Source organism: Convolutriloba macropyga, chromosome 8 (assembly GCF_964194025.1).
Source record: "Convolutriloba macropyga chromosome 8, txConMacr16.3, whole genome shotgun sequence".
In the NCBI taxonomy this organism is placed as follows: Eukaryota; Metazoa; Xenacoelomorpha; order Acoela; family Convolutidae; genus Convolutriloba; species Convolutriloba macropyga.
Window position 1 is genome coordinate 7,552,191 of NC_134475.1, and position 17,755 is coordinate 7,569,945.

The following is a 17,755-nucleotide window of genomic DNA, read 5'->3' on the forward strand; positions in this document are numbered from 1 at the left end:
CAGTATTTCCCTTATCATGAATTTCTACCCCCCTCATCAATTTCGGGAATCCGTATATTCAAGAGACTAGTAATTGTCTTATAGAACTGCACCATCAGTTCACGTTTTTTAACGCATTTTGTTTTATTTCCTGGTTCAAAATCACTCCTATAATTTTTTTTTTGTAAAGAAAACAGCTCCAATACTTTTTTGAATAGGAAAAAAACATCACCCCAAATAAATGCAAATTCTTTGAATTGAGTGAAAATAATATCCTTTGTGCGGCCGACGGCGGTAATTAAGCAATTGATTTTTTGTAGCGTCGAAAAATTCGAATTAGTAGCTGGTGCGTTTACTGATCTTCATTCAACAAAAAATGAAACTAACTTATATTTCGGTGGATGAATTTAAAAACTCTAGTTTTGCGCGTTTTACTCTTATTTGTTATGGTGGACACCAAAAACTATTGATCCAAAATTTTCTATTGAGAGAAAAAATATTTAGTCGCTCGATCCTTGGGTTTTGAGTTACTTGTAAAATTATAACCGATCAACGTCGGGCGAATTGCTTTCTAAGACAGCTACGGTTTAGGGAGGTTAGCTTCAGCTGAATAGGAGTGCGGCGGGTGCGCACTGGCGGTCGAGGGGGCTGGGATACGAGTGGAAAGAAATGCAGGGGGTGGGAATGAAGTTGGGGGGAGGGGTGCAGATGGGGAGAGGTGAAGGGGGGGGGGGGGGGTGTGAAGTGAGGCGGTTAAACCATGAACTCACATCATGAATTTATGCCTCCTAAACAGGTTCGGTGAATCGCATACTTGGAGCCTAGTAAGCTGAAAAGCTCTCCGGGTGTTACCTATTTATCCCGTTTCTGAGGACGAAATTTCCAATGTGTAAGAAGAAAAGCTGATCACTAAGTCGATGGGTAAGAAGAAAAGTTGATCAAAAAATCGCACTGGAAAAGACCGCAGGACTATTATACTTGCTACAAACTTCATTTGAGAGCAATTAGAAACCGACTATTAGTAAACTGGCCGGAAATTGCACAAAGGTTGGGAAATTTAGGAGACTCTGACAGCTGATATTCTCTTTCATATCCACCTCCCTACATCACCACAAAAAACGTGGTCCTCCCAGCTCTGAAACTAACCAAACTTTAAAAGAATTTTGATGAATAAAAACGCCATTAAGGGCTTTTCTCAACTTCGTTTTGCGTCTCAAATTAGTATGACAATAATTGCTTCAAACATTGGTCGAGACCAATTAAAAAATGATGTTTACCTGGATTTTGAGCACCTGCAGTCCACTTTGCAAATGGGTAGACAAGGATTTGTTGACCCTTGCGATGATAAAGCTGAAAAAATGAATATTTCCAATAAAAATTACAAACAACGTAACCCCTTCTAGTAGTGTGCGAGTTTAACTTAGAAATTCTTAGAATTTCTTCTGTGCAATGTGCGGATAACAGCGGTCCATTTTGTTCATTTAGGCAATTAACTCATAATCAAGTTTTAACTTATCAATTAAGTAGTTAGCAAAATAACTTTGCAAAATTTCCAAAAACAAGCTTTTGTCTTGAAAAAAAAATATGCACTAAGCGTGGGGCACAAACGGAAAAGATCCAGTATGTCAATACTTTTTCAATCTCACAATCATGACATGATCGTGGATTATCCAGATATCAGCTTTTATTGACAATCGACATCGTGTTATTAATTTTTAATTCAGATCACTTGAAGAAATTTGTCATTACCATGAGGAGCAAAAATCTGTGATGGTTTGGAGGAGTTTTTGATGTTCCAAGTAGCCAGAGATCCATCATGTAAAGCACAGGTAAAACTCTTTCCATCTGGATGCCAACTACAGGACTTCAAGTTGACCTCGCAGAAGAATCGCTGGTCCACATCTTTCGACTTGAAATCCCACAGGGTTGCCAGACCATTTTCGTACCCAACTAGTAGCTTATTTTCGTCATCCGGACATTCGTGCATTTCCAGCACGGGTCCGGGGTGCGAGTTGCGCTGGGAGCCTATGGCCCGGTTCCATTGGATTTGGTATCCCGAAATTGTGAATGAATCTACATTTACTACAAAGACGTTCCCACGCTCTGTACCGACGTAGAGAAATTTACTGCGCAGTGGTAAGTGTATTGCTGTTATTCTGAAACATTCACCACTTCGTAGCTCAAAGAAAAAACATAGCCCGTAAATTGCCGGAAAATAGCCGCCGTATTATTAATAATACCAGTAATACTAATGCCAGCTAGTAATCGCTTTTTATCTCGTTTTTGATTTTTCTCTTTGACTTTGACCGTATTCACTACATTACGTAATTCCATACGTGAAAGAATTAAGAATCCATTCACGTGAAACAGTGAGTGAGGTAAGTCAGAAGTCAAGCGTGAAAATCGGGACCTATAAAAAACGAAAAACGTGATCAAAAGGTAAAGCGAATTCAAAAACACAAGTCCTGACATACAATTCAAAGAATTTTAATTAACTAAAGAAAAAAACCATTTTCTTACTCTACTTTATAACAAGAGCAAAAAATTTCACACCGCGAAACTCCTAGCCTTTTCGCTCCATTTCCTGTTTCGGCGTGACCAAAATCACTACTCCAATTTCACTTCAAAAATCATGAAAATGTGTGAACAGATCTTAAAAAAAAACATAGCCGAAAGAATTCCGGAAACGACTCGAAGGAGAAAATTGCCCATAATATTGACTTAACAACTAGAACAACTATTATGAAGCCTTAACCTTCACAAATGCCATAAAATTATAAGCAAGAATAGAAATGGCATTCAAAAAACAAATTGAACAAAAACAAAGCTAGAAAAATTTAATGAGTTTTTTTTAATAGTACAAGAAAACATAAAGCCGAATAAAGTCGCTTTGCAATAAGAGCAATGAAAAGCTCGCAAAGCAGTGGGCAAGTCATAATAGTCTAAGAAACTTGTTTAAGATTGCAAAAAAACTGCTTTTAAAAGCCGCACGTGAACAAACTTTCGCTCGCTTAGAGAAAATTTTTTCACACATCAATTTCTCGCTCTCTCAAAAACAGCGCTATGAACAAAAACCACTCTCTTTTCGCTCCGCTCTTCACTTTTGTTCAGCTCCAAAATCACTCCAAATTTTTTCACGCGTTTCATTTCCCGCTTCAAAAATCAGTCCAATAAAATTGAATAAAAAATGACTTCTCCAATACTCCTCTTCGAGTCGTAAAAAGACAGCGCCCCAATACAATTCAAATTCTTTGAATTGTAAAAAAGGAGAGCGCCCAAATAATAGCCGTTGAGATGCTGACGGCGGCTAGTAACAATTTACTCTTCATAGGGCAAAAATTCAGGCTGAGCAAAAAAATCAATTGTAAAAACTTCACTTGTAAAAACTGAAGAATTGCAGAAACGAAACTTAAAACGTGAAACTAAACTGACATCGGCACGTGCCCAATATCCGTCTGACAAGTACCTTGCCAAAGCAGAAAAATTTGACTCAAAAGTTAAAGGCAAGAACACCAGATGCAATTTGACACCAGCTGTAAAAATCGATCTTCTATAGACAGATGACTCCAAAACTGATCCTGCTGAACGCCTGTCGACATTTTCCATCCATTCAAAAAGATTGATGCCATTTTTTGATAACGGTTCATCGCGTTCCTAGACGTTTGGAATGAGACCAAATGTCAATCAAAAACATCAAAAGCAGATGAAAGACCAAGTCCAAAGTAAAAAAATGACTTATTGTCGTCTAAAAGCGATAACACATCTTGACACTGAGCAGAGCTGTTTCAGTAGAAAAAATCCTATGAGCGCTCTGGTAATTACTGAAAAAAATGCCCAAGTTTTCCATAAAGAGCTGTTTCAAATATTTAGAACATCTACACTATTAAAAAAGGATCAGCTGTGAATACCCATTCAGTCTGTAATTTTCTCCAGGATTGAATAATTCTTGTTTGCATTTGTGAAACCCCAGCAAAATTTAATGTCTTCGACAACTTTTTCCTTTAAAGTATCGACATACGAATTGATTGAACTCCAATATTGACTTCTGCTTTGCCAAGTTGGCATTTTTCTGTACATTTTTCCTGCATTATTTTCAACCTCTTCAGCATTCTCAATTATCATTGAAGAACTGATAGCTGTGATTAGTTACACTTCTTGATCCAGCTGGACGCCATAAATTAGGGAAATCTAACTCAATTAGCAAACTTGTCCAGGCCGATTTTGCAAATCAAGGGTTCTTTTGGCTAAATAATTGCTAAAATCTTTAGAATCGGAGTTCCTCCAGTTTCGGTTCTCAATTTTTATAGAAATATTTCCATTCCTGACCTTGGACACTGAGAAAATGAGAACACCATGCCATCCCCAAAATGAGAAACCCAAGATTCAAGACACTGATATGTTCTAATTCAATGCCCTTAGTTCTAATTAAATAATACAATATCCTTCCTTTATGTGTAGAAACATAAACATGGTACGCTCGGCCAAACTCATCACGAAAAGATTGCCAATTTCGATTGGCATCGCTGAAGGGATGTATTGATATCACCAAAAATCAATTTTGTCAAAGAGTTATCATACATTAAAGTGATCGTTTCACCGACAAATTCTGGTATGTTCGGTCCTAGAGGGTGTAAATAGCAATAAAACGAAATTCAATACAATTCAGTGACAAATACAACATTAATTGAGAGAACCTCCATAGACTTATTTTCCAATTCAAATCCAAAATGGGCTGTTCTTAGCCCGCCATATTCATGTCTTTAACAAGCGCTCTCCACTGACTACAATTTCCAGCAAATTCTTTGGTCAAATCAAACCACTGCTTTTCCCAATTCTTCAATGCCAGTTTGGGAGGCTTAATTTGTTTTTTTTTCAGATCGGGCAATTGTTCTCCAGTTTTTTCGTTTTCCTCCGGAGGTCTTTTCCAATTCTCGCCTCCTTCAAATTCCAATAATGCGTAGGGAATGTCAGGTGCATTCATGCGCAGAACGTGTAATTTCCGCCTATCTCAATTTTGTAAAATATAAGTTTTTTATTTTTGTATCAATACCATGTTCCTAGAATTTCATCAAACGATATGTTGAAAGCCCTTATATTGGTAAACTGAAGTCTTTTACTACTATTACTACTACTACTACTAGAACATGTCCCAGCCATTTTTTTGGCGTTTTCTTATGGTCAAGGGAATCAGGTCGCATTTCGCAATGGACGATACTAATTCTCTAGGGAGGTCTTGCCCTTTTCGGAGACATCGTCGTAGGCAGCGGATTTCAAAAGACTAAACTTTTGGGGTCAGATTCTTCTATTGGCCAATTTTCACATCCGTATAAAAGTACACTTTTCGCGCATGCCTTTTATAACTTGACTTTGGTTGAATGAGGAATGTTTCTCTGGTTCCATGTTTTCTTCAGGTTAACGCTTCCTGTGGCTTTTCCAATTCTAGCTTTGACTTCCGATGTAACATTGCCGTCTAATTGAATTTTACTTCCCAGATATGTGAATTCATCAACACGCTCTAGTTCTACGCCTTATACATAGAATTTCTGGTATTCATCACTGGAGCAGAATTTAGTTTTTCCAACGTTCAGCTGTAGCCCGTCACGCGATGCATTGTTAGTAACATTATCAAGTAGCTTCTGTGCGTTATTACCATTGTCGTCTATTAGGCAAATATCATTTGCAAAATCAAGATCTGCTATCATCATAGACTTATATTCGTAATTTTTGAAGGTGTCTGAACTCTAACGAAAAATCAAATACTACAGTTTGACTAAATCGCCAAGTTAATAAATTCTCCGCCCAAATGCGAGCACGAATAATCAAGAAAATAGAATTTTGCATAATTTGAACTATTATCTAGGCAACCCAACACAGAAAGAAATAAGTTAAAAGTTGTCTTCGCCTGGAATAACATTTGCAGACATATTTGTCAACTTGAAAGTTTTTAGTCATATGTAAAAACTACTTATTTAGTCCCACGCGAATACGCGTTACTCGAACTTCTGTGATATCAATTCACGAACCTTTCTCTGTTGAATTTGAGAGAGTGGATTATTGCGGGTGTTTTTAACTTGAGGTTCCATAAATGGACACTACTGTCTTCTAATACGCTGATCAGACCGCCCTAAAATTACAGTACAGGTTCTATTTCGACATAAATTTGATACTGAAAACTATTTTCAATGCTTGTTCTTTGCTTTCACCTGGTTTATGACAAACTGAAGTTTGGTCACAGTGACCTCAGAATCGTGTGAAATATAGCCATCGACACCTGGTTTCCCATACAACTTTATGCTGCCTGTTTTTGTCCCGATCGCCAGAATACTTTGAACGGGGTCAAAGGCAAGACTAGAAGGCAAGTGAGGAAAACCGTGTCGCACAGTCTAAACAGACAGGTAATCACAATGGCACAATACATTGTCAAAATAGAAAATAATGAATAATTACTATGCACAACAGTCAACTTCTCTCAGGTGTTTGAAAAACCCGAGAGAGCGACCCACGCAATTATTCACCTTTTTGAGTTCGAAGTTTGAAGATCCGAGAATTTCTGGAATTTCTATTTCGGTTTTGTTGACTGATGACCCACCACTAGAAGCCTGTGACGTGGAAAAACCGTCGAAAACTTTCTGTTTGAACTTCTTCATTTTTCGGATTCCAATCACTGCATTACGTCCTCCATCACCAAGATAATTGGTGGCCTACGGAGCGGAAGTTTAAAAGAACACTAGATTCGTCCAAATACCTGAAATCAAGATTTTTGAAATTCTTAGATAATTTGTATATTAGTTGTAGTAGTACAGTCCAGGATTAAGCATAGTTATACCACTTATTCAGGATTAGGGATAGGTCTTCACAACTTTTCATCATTCGAGAATTGAATTGCGCAAACTGCATAAGGAAAGTATTACCCCAGACTGTCCAGAAAGCATTTGCCTGAAGAAATTCGGTCGAGTATTCCCAATTCACTTTAACTTTTTGAATAGATTTTTCACTTTGACAACCTGTGGTACAAAGCTTGGGAGCATCACTTTGTGAAATAATCCATATTTCCGTTTCTGCTCCAATTGAAATGCTTTTGATCATAGAGTACTGGATTCGTTAAAATACAGGACTGCGTTGGTCTTGGAAGTAACAAATCGTTCACATCTCACACGACAGGCAGGTCCTAGTTGGCAGTAATCCAATATCTTCAAAATAGTTGTAGCTTAAGATTCAGCATGGGTACTGGCCCCATTTTGTCAGTTTATAAATGAGTTACAGCGTGTGACAGCACGTTCCAGTGGTGTTAACAGCACGTTCAGGAGTGTGTTCCAGTGGTGGTGACAGCACGTTCAGGAGTGTGAAATTTGCAATAGATGGTTCCACGCAAAATGTCAGCAAATCAGTAACACAGAATATGACAGCATGGAAAACCAGTTTTGGATGTGCTCATTCTGCCGTCAAAATGATAAGACTGACATTAACCATTAAGATATCCAACTGGCGACAGAGCGAAGGAAAATTGCCAAGAAAGGTTCTCAGCAATCAAGGAAGTTATTACTACTGTCGCAAATTTGCGAAAGAATGCAAGACGAAAATCGAGCTGAGTATGAGAAATCTCTCTTCGCCACGAGAAACAAGCAGAAAATATTCAAGTACTGGAAAAGTTTGAAGAGAGACAACTTGCCACCCATGATTCAATCAGAAGCCACTAACTGTGAAGCAAGATCGCATGAAGAAAAAGCGAAACTCTTCAATTCATATTTCGCATCTGTTGTAACAGATGATGATTACGAGTACTTCGAACCTCCAAGAGGACATCGCTTTGGCAGCATCCAGCTGGAATCCAGTGAAGCGGAGATCAGGGCTGAACTGGAGCGATTAGACCCAAACAAAAGTCGCGGAAACGATGAAATCCCACCAGTATTCCTCAAGAAAACTTTCAACGTTGTAGTCTCATCGTTGAAAAATCTGTTTTCGAACATCAAGCGACTAAGGAAGTTTCCGTCGGAATGGAAAATTGGCATCGTATCACCCATATTCAAAGACAATGATAGAAAAGAAGTATCCAACTACCGTCCTGTGACACTGCTGAACATAGTCTCAAAACTATTCGAGAAGTTCATGTTTCGAGCACTGATGAAAGCCTTCGGAGCAGAGATAAGTAATTACCAATACGGATTCCGAACGAAACGTTCTGTTGTTGTTCAATTACTCTACAGCTTGACCCAAATCTACAAAATGATTGGATCTGCACATTCCGTGAACTTTCTTGTCCTATTTGACTTTTCGAAAGCCTTCGATAACATCAAACACAGCCAGCTCCTACGGAAATTACTACAACTTGATTTGTCTGAGGGAGTATTTGAATTAGTACGTGACTACTTAAGCGTAAGCGGTAGAACCCAAAAAGTTAAAATCAACAATGTTAAAAGCGAACCCTTCGTGATCACAGCAGGCGTCACCCAAGGATCTGTCCTTGGCCCGCTCCTATTCTTGATATACATAAATGACCTTCCCAATGTTGTTTTTTTTCACTTGCACTGCTCTTTACAGATGATCTCAAGGTGATATTCAACGGAGATGACACCTCAGTACAGAAGCTAAAGGAGGACATAAATAACTTACACTATTGGAGTGCTCCAAATCATCTGTTGCTCAATAGTAAGAAATGCTCTGTAACCGAATTGAAAGTTGGAAATCGACCAAAGACTCTGAACCAGATGCAGTTCATGCTTGGTAATAACCCGATTGAAAGTAAGCACCTCGTTAAAGATGTTGGTCTGATTGTAAATCGGCATCTAAACTGGGGAGACCATGCTAAACACCGAGTCGGCAAAGCAGTGAAGTCACTGTTCCTTCTGCGACGAAACACTTCTATGGCTTTACCACAGGAATCAAAAGTACACTTGTATAGAGCCATTCTTTCACCAATCCTGCTCTTCTCATCGGAATGCTGAGAACTTAGAAAATCTGAATACCAGATCATGGAATCCTTCCACAAGAAAGCAATGAGATGAATCTGCGGGACTATTGACTACAAGGACGCTATTTTAAAATCGAATCTACTACCACCACTTTATTTTAAAGTATTGAAAGATCTGTTGATGTTTAGTAGCCTTCTGAGCCGCAAGTATGATGTGGAATTCTCAGAAACCCGAGTTGTTGGAGAGGACAGAAGGAAAAGAGTTGCACTCCCAGAGGCCAAATATGAGGTTCAGAGATTGAACTTCTGGTACAGAACGGGGTTCGGAGTGAACGTCATCCAGAAATTGATGGACTTCTTCTGTGAGCAGCAACTGAAGAGGAAACTCATTGAACACATGTGGAGCTATTTGGAAAGGAACTGGAATGAGCAAAATCCTTGCACATGGAAATTCATTTGTATCTGTGAAAACTGTCGTACACATCCTGGAACCTAACAGCGGGAATAACATCCCAGTGGCATATCCACGAAGTCATAATAATAATAATAATAATAATAAAAATAATAATAATAATAATAATAATAATAATAATAGTAATAATAATAATAATAATAATAATAATAATAATAATAATAATAATAGTAATAATAATAATAATAATAATAATAATAATAATAATGATAATAATAATAATAGTAATAATAATAAAAATAATAATAATAATAAAAATAATAATAATAATAATAATAATAATAATAATAATAATAATAATATGTCGACGATATTGTGAGAACCGTTAGAGGTGACACAAAAGAGCTGTTAGATGCGGTCAAAAACCTCCATCCAAATCTTCAATTTACATTAGAAACAACGGATGACAAAAACTGCCCTTTCTGGGCATGTCAACTAACGTACAACCTTAGGGGACAATTTTTGCACATGGTATCAAAAACCACCAGATACTGGAACAATGATGAACTATCGTAGCTGTGCACCCCTTTAAAATAGTAAAGCATAAAACAGAGAGTAATACATCGCCTGTTCCGATCCACCAGCAATTGGGAAGCGTTCCATGAAGCATTGACAAAAAATGAAGAAATTTCGGAACGTAATCAATATCCTAGGCACTGGGTACGGAAAATTGTTAACGATACAACTAACCACCTGCGAATGAAAGCACAGTGAAAAGGATATAACGCGGGTTCAGCCGTAAAACGACAGAAAAATCCTGAGAAACAACAATTTGTATTACAGTGCAGAGGCAACATCTCTAATAAATTTGTTAAGAAGCTGAACAAAATTCATTCTGTACAGACAAATTTCACCACTCGGAAACTTAAGATCTGATTACCTAGCCTTCAGTCTAGCTTTGATAATGATCTCAAATCCCAAGTGGTTCATGAACTCATTATCACAGCAAATCCATCTATGTAAGCACACATGCTGACATACCACCACAAGGGTTGCAGAACATGCCAAGGCGGACTCACCGATGGGAATCGTAGTAGTAGTAATAGTAGTAGTAGTAGTAGTAGCAGTAGATAATTCGGGTATGTTTCCCGGGGCTTCAATTTGTGCCCCTGTGTCAGTCCAGTTTCCTTTATCAAGTTCTTTCCAATTGTTACAATTGTCACATCTGCAAATTATACGGCATTGAGTGTAACGGTGATAAAACAGCTTTCCAGTGGAAGATATTAGACCAGTGCGGCAACCAATCCAAGTGAATGACACTAGAGGCGCTCTTTATAAGAACACTGAAACCAGCCATCAACACGCGCGACGAATACCGAACACGAGAATTCACACTGAAACACGTTATGAAACGAAAATTTCAACTCTACAATTGAACAAAGGCAATGTAAGCTTAAAGTCATTTATGTAGGTTTTTTTATAAAAAAAACTTGTCGATGTGCATCTGCTAGATCAAACGGAAATTTCATATTTAATCATATGTAAAGTTTTGTAGATACGACTATAGATATGTATAAATTCGTTTTAATTTTCCTTGAATGAGTTATTTTAGTGATTTGCATTTTGTTTCCTAGCTTTTCATTTTAGCATTTTGAATTGTTTTTCACCTGAAGACGAACTCAGAGTTCGAAATCGTTCGTAAGAAAGTTTTAGGTTGACAATCTTTTTTTAAATCTCCATAAATTAGTTATTTATAATCGATGAGATGGTCTTGAAGAACTCTTCGTCTCCGCCAATATCAGGGTGCCTCAACAGGCTCATTTTGTGGTAGTGTTTCTTGATCTGATCTTTTTTTGCAGAACTTTTTACCAACAAAATCTCATATAGCGTAGCGGGCCGGTTCATAATGTTTTTGTTTCGAAATCATTATGAAAAGGACCTTGGAGAAAATGGACCTTCGAGTAAATGGACATAGAAACGAAATGGACCTTGGAGTAATTGGACGTTTCTAAGAGAAATTTTTAGTCGATCTATGACCAAATCTTTTTTTCGGCATTCCTTGGCCAAGTACTGGTTGTTATGTTCCAGCTGCTAAATCTCTTAGATCATAACAGCTACCGCAATTGGTCATTCATTTTCTCCATTTTTTGATTGGTCGGCATTTTTAGCCGCAATGATTTTTATGGTAATTTGGTGTTCAAAGAATGAATTTAACCCTAGTTTTGGTTGGTACCCAATATCAGTTCTATCACTGTGGTAAATTAACCATATAATAAAAAGATGTCGTCTTCGTTGATTTTTGGCTCGAAGCCCAAGCTTTGTCTAATGAAATATCTATTTTCTTTTCTGACACCTATCTATATTGTGTCAGCCATAAATCAGGTAATAAAACAAGTTGTAAACTAAGTCTTTATTTGTCTCACGCATTGGCTCATATCTGTCGTCCATATAAATGTCACCCGTGCGCATTCGTTTTTGTCTTTGGCTAAATGAGCGTTGTATTTGTTTAATATGCAAAGTTAAAAGTGAGTGTAGTAAGTAGAATAATGTTGAAGAAGTTTGTTTATATAAGTAAAGAATTAGTAGAGTGGTTAGTTCTGATGGTAGATTTGGTGTTCAATGAATAAGCTTGATCCTCGCTTTGGTCCGTACTCAATATTAGTTTTATCATCTTGGTATATTAACCAAGTCAACGCAGGTAAGTAGGTTTCGTTGATTTGGCTCGAAGCCCGAGCTTTGTCTAATTAAAGAAAATGTATATTTTTCATTTTTAAAACCTTTCAATATTGCCTCAGCCCTAAATCGTTTAAAAAATCAAATTTTAAGGTAAATCTTTAAAGTTGAAACCCAAAGCTTCCAGTACTTTTTTATGTACGTGTGGAGCTTACGGCAGGTTATAAAAGATTTGAATATTTGATCTTTATGTTGAAAAGAAGCAATCTTCTCGACCAAAACTCAGGAAGCCCGCTATTTTTCAGTCTGGCCATCAGTCCTGGTTATTGTTCTTTGCAGAACTTGATTTCGATTTTTTCCCATACCGCAGTTTCTCTTGCAAATATTTAGGTTGTATCTATCATTTATAATGACACATAGAAAGAAAACAAATTGTATTTTTAAAAAAAGTAGAAATTGATACCTTTAATTTGATAAGTCTTCAGATACTTAGATATTTAGTTTGTATATATCATCATCTATCATGACACAGGAAACAGCACTAGTAGTTCAAAATAAAAAAAAATCTGATATTTTTATTCTGATCAGTCTCTTCTATTAATGGTCGTCGGTTTCCGAAATACGACTTGTAGCACTGTTCTGTAATTTCTGTGTCAAGCAGGGCTGTTTTGCTCGCGTAGCGAACTCAGCAGCAATAAGATACAGCTGGAGCCACATAATTTTGATATTGGTGATCTTTTTTAATGACCCTTGAGGGCTTTTTCCCATTATACCTCATAATGAAATTAAAGCCCCCATAATAATAAAATTACCATAATTGGGGAATTTAGGATCATAAAGTTTTCAACAATGGATAGAACTCAGAACATGAGGGCTCACGGCATGTCATTAACAAGAACACAGTAGAGGAGCGGTTCCAAGTGAGATCCTTGAGGAACACCATTTATCACTGTTCGTGTTCGTGATCTTGTGTGGTCGACGCGTACAATCTGTTTCCTTCATTTTAAGTAGTCGAACAGAATCTGCACTAAATCTGCCCTCCTACACCTATGCCAGCACCTTTTTTCAAGAGCTCGAAGAGAGTTGTCAAATACATTAGAAAAAGCTGTGTAGAACGTCACTCCAGAGTCAGGATCTTCATCAAGAGCTTTCGGATTTTTTTAGGAAGGATAACATAATGGATGTGGCAGATCATTTTCTTGCAGAACCGTTGAGCCGGAGAAATGGTTTTGTAATGCCATGAATAAACACTTTTTGAAAATTTTGCTCTCTATATTCAAAAGTGAAACAGGACTGTAGTTGTTGTTTACCCATCTTCTGTTAACTTTTTTGAAAACCAGTAAAATTATAACCAGTTTCCAGCAACACGGGATTTCGAACAAACGTTTTACATTCTTGAAAATTTTGTTCGAAGTTTTGCTCTTGCTTTGAATGGTTTTTTGTGAGAAAGTGGGAGGCAGGCAATTTGGTCCTCTCAACATTGAAATGTCCAGCAGTGAAACCATAAAGATTATGGTTTTCTTGGATAAGCCGAAGATTATCAACATTGGTTAATCAGTTTTGATGTCGATGTCAGTCACACTAAACTCAGATTTAGAAAGAAAAACGAAAGAAAGAATTCTTTTATCATATTCACCTGCTTTTCTGTATTTTTTTGATTGCTTGTTGTCATAGATCATAAATTTTTGTTACTTCAGGTTTATTTCAGTTTCAAGATGTTTGAAGATCTTTGTATCCGTGAAAATCCGTGTTTCTTGAGCACAGATGTTTTTCCTGATTTTCTTTGCGGCTTATTTCTGAGCTCTCTGTTACCAGAGTTTTATATCTGTTACCACTCTTTTTCGGTAACTGATTGGGCTATCAATCAGCTTTTTGTTCGCAAAATTAATTTGAGCATGAAGTTGGACATTGAGTTCTTTATCGAATGTTGAAGACTTTAGCAATGTCTGGTTCGTCAACGGTCATAGTAATTGATCAAAATTTCAAAGCATTCATGTTATTTGCACCCCAAGATCCGCTTGCCAACTTCTTACATTGTGATTCAACAGGTAAGGGCACCCGCTCTGTAAATTGAATAATATAAAAAATTTAGAGGAAACAAAGGGAAAACATCCCAGTTCTAACTTAGTCAAAGATTTCTCCAGCTGCATTAGTTGTTTTTGTTAAATTTGCTGAGGCAGTATTGACAATAGAGGTCGCTTGGTTGTGATTTTTGTTAAGCAGTATAGTAGCCGCCCATGCGCAATAGTTTATGTCTTTGGCTAATTGAGCTAAGTAATTGTTTAAATTTCAAAGTTAAGAAATAAATAATTAGGTAGATTATTATTGAAAAGTTGGGTTAAAAGAACTAAGATTTAAAAGAGTGGTTAGCTCTGAGGGTAGATGTGGTGTTCAATTAATGAATTTAATCTTTGCTTTGGTTGGTACGAAAATCAGTTCTATCATTTTAGTAAATTAACCAAGTCAAGGAAGATATGTCAGTTTCTTTGATTTGGCTCGAAGTCCAAGCTTTGTTTACTCAGACACAGTCTGACACCTATCAATTTTTTTCAGCCATAAATCAGGCAATAAATCATGTTTTAAACTATATATTTAACCCTGAAACCCACGGTGTTTTGTACATCTTTTATAATATACGTCTGACACTTACACTGCCCCACATAACAACTTCTTTACGTTGAAAAGTAGCAAACCCCTGAACCAATACTCAAGAAGCCCGCTATTTTTCCAGTCTTGCCACCAGTCCTGGTTAATTGTTCTTTGCAAAACTTGATTTCGATGTTTTTCCCATAGGGCTGTTTCCCCTGCTGATATTTAGGTTGGGTCTATAATTTATACTCTCATAAAGAACAACTATTGGAGTTCAAAATGAAGAGAAACTGATATCTTTCTTTTGATCAGTCTCTTCTATTAATGATCGTCTGTTCCCGACATCTATCTTGAAGCAGTTTTCTGTAATTTTTGTGTCGAGCTGGTCCGTTTTGGTTGCGTAGCTAACTCGGCAGCCATAAGATACAATTGAGACAACAAAATCTGATTTTCTTGACGTCTTGTAATGATGTACTTTTTCCTCATTATACCCCCACAATGAAATTATGGCCAAAATAATAGTAAAATTACCACGATTGTGGGGCTATAGTTTCATATAGTTTTTGAAAATGAATAAAAATGAGAACATGAGTGCTTACGGCAAGTCATTAACAAAAATGCAGTAGGGAAGCGTGTGCAACACCACCTGTCACTGTAATTTTTCAGTCTGGCTTCATTCAAAGTATATGTCCATTCTACACAAATCAACAAATTTTGAGAAAAAGTCTTATCGAGCATAAAGGCGTCATTTTGCTTCATTTTTTGCACTGTTTCCGGAAGCTCTTTGCAGTTTGATTCTTAGCTCGATGCACTTCTATGCAATTTATCATCTTTGACAGAAGCAACAAATTGCTTAAATGCAAAATTATTGAGAACCAACTCTGAGGCCAGTGATACTTTTCACAGATTTTTTCGTGAAACCCACAAGTTCCTTTAACTCAATTGTTTATGCCGCCATGCAAAAAACACTATAAAACAATTGGCGAAACAAGGACTTAGAGAGTCCAAGTTTGATCCTCGTTTGTACAACTTGCATACACCCTCGGTTGCAGTTTTCCTGCGAAATAAGTAGAGCACTTTGTTCGCTTCGGTTGAATTTTCTTCTACCTACGTCTTCCAAGTAAATTTAATCGAAACATGAATCCCTAGTTTGTTCACTGTTGCTGAGTTTTGATTTTTGACATTCAAAAAATTGAATAAATTTTTCCCGCGAACAAAATCTTTTGACTTTTTTCTATGGCAATATCAATTTTATTTGATGCCATCAAGGTTTGCAATGCTTTCAAATTTTCTTTTTACTCCCATGTTTCTTTTGCAGTTGCTAATATTTTTCTATCATCAGCAAAACTGAATGGAAAGGTGAAATTGAGGGCTCATGGCAGGTCATTAACAAAAAAGCAGCAGAGAGGCGGGTCCAAGCGAGACCCTTGAAGAACACCACCTGTCACTGTTAGTGACCATGATCTTGTGTTGTGGACGTGTACGATCTGTTTCCTGCCCTCTTCGAAGTCAAACAGAATCTCTATCAAATACCCTTCTACTTCTATGCCTGTAAATTTTTCAAGAGCTCGGAGTGGGGCACTTTGACGAACGCATTAGAAAAAATTGTATAGAAAGTCACTCTTTCAGAGTCAGGATCTTCGTCAAAATCTTCTGTATCTTTTTCAAGAAGGATAGCATAATGGTTCTGGCCGATCGATTTTTAGCAGAACCTTGCTGGTGCAGAGTCAGGAGAAAACATTTTTTTTTGTAGTACAATGAAGAAAAAATTTTCAACAATTTTGCTCTGTATATCCAACAGTGAAAGAATTCTGTAGTTGTTCAACACCTTCTGTCACCCAGCTTGTAAACCAATAAAAAAATATCCAGTTTCAACGGATGTTTCATATTCTTGAAAACCCTTGTTCAAGATTTTTCTCAGGCTTTGAATGTTTTTTTAGAAGAAGGCGGGAGGCAGTCCATTTGGTCTTTGCATTTTTGGATTGTCCAGGGTTGAAACTATGGGTTTAAGGTTTTTTTATCAGACAAAGATTATCAACATTGGTTGCTCAGTTTTGATGTCAGTTACACTTAACTCAGGTGTTGGAAGGAAAAAAGAAAGAAAGAATTCGTTTAGCATATTTACTTGCTCTTCTGTATTCTTTGATTGCTTGTTGTCATAGATCAGAAACTTTTGTTACTTTACGTTTGATTTAATTTTAAGATGTTTGAAGATCTTTGTATCCGTGAAAATCCGTGTATCTTGAGCACAGAAGTTTTTCTTGATTTTCATTGCGGCTTTTTTCTGAGGTCTCTGTTAGCAGAGTTTTATTTCTGTTACAACTCTTTTAAGGTAACTGATTGGGCAATCAGAGCTTTTGATCACACGTGGAAGATTTTGGCAATGTCTGATTTGCCAAGGTCATGGTCATTAATCATATTTTCAAAGCACGCATTATTGTGACCCCAAGATCAACGTGCGATGTTTTAATATTGTGATTTACAAGGTAATTACACGTGCTCTGTTAACGGGGGAGCAAATGTATATGAGGGAAAACAAACCAAAAGTATCCTAGTTTTAACACAGACAAAAAATTGTCCAGCTGCATGTTTTGATTTTGTCATATATGTTGAGGTAGTATTGCCAATAGAGGTCGCTTACTTGTAAACTTTGTTGAGCAGGATTTAAGGAATTGAAATTCTGTTGACTACCTTTAAAAAGTAGCAAGCTCCTTCGCCAATATTCAAGAAGCTTGCTAGTTTTCGATCTTGCCATCAATCTTGCTTAATAGTCCTTTGAACATCTTGATTTGAATGTGTTTCGCCAATGCCGCTATTTAGGTTGCAGATAATTAGATAATAAGGTTGTATATATCATATATTATGACACAAGGAGCAGCAATTGTAGTTCAAAATAAAAAGAATGTGATATTTTTATTTTGATCTGTTTCTTCTTTTAATGATCGTCGGTTCCAGACATCCGTCTTGTAGAACATTCCTGTAATTTTTGTTTCCAACTTTTCTGTTTTGGTTGCGTAGCATGTACCTAAGTTCTTTTGATTTCTTCCATGAGTTGCTATTATTTTTATAGCAAATTCAACTCAGTTGCTGATGCCGCTATGCAATCAAAACCATACAACAATAGAAAAAACAAGAACTTGTAGAGTTTAAATTTGATTCTCGTTTGTACAACCTGCGTACAACCTTCGTTGCAG

The 17,755-nt window shown here is 36.9% G+C and overlaps 1 protein-coding gene across 4 annotated transcripts in view; it reads right to left on the reverse strand.

Annotated features, from left to right (window-relative positions):
• Positions 1-7,099, reverse strand: part of LOC142344425 (syntaxin-binding protein 5-like) — a 148,557-nt gene extending 141,458 nt beyond the window's left edge. Inside the window, exons 1-6 of one of the 4 annotated variants that reach the window (XM_075396057.1) lie at positions 6,891-7,099; positions 6,495-6,724; positions 6,183-6,362; positions 6,003-6,103; positions 1,729-2,135; positions 1,257-1,329 (exon numbers count right to left, since the gene is read on the reverse strand). In XM_075396057.1, coding sequence (XP_075252172.1) covers positions 1,257-1,329; positions 1,729-2,135; positions 6,003-6,103; positions 6,183-6,362; positions 6,495-6,626 — 893 coding nt within the window. In that variant the 5' untranslated portion in view covers positions 6,627-6,724; positions 6,891-7,099. The remainder of the gene's footprint in view (positions 1-1,256; positions 1,330-1,728; positions 2,136-6,002; positions 6,104-6,182; positions 6,363-6,494; positions 6,725-6,890) is intronic. The other 3 variants (XM_075396058.1, XM_075396059.1, XM_075396060.1) reach the window with 3 other exon arrangements.
• Between the last annotated feature and the right edge of the window lie 10,656 nt (positions 7,100-17,755).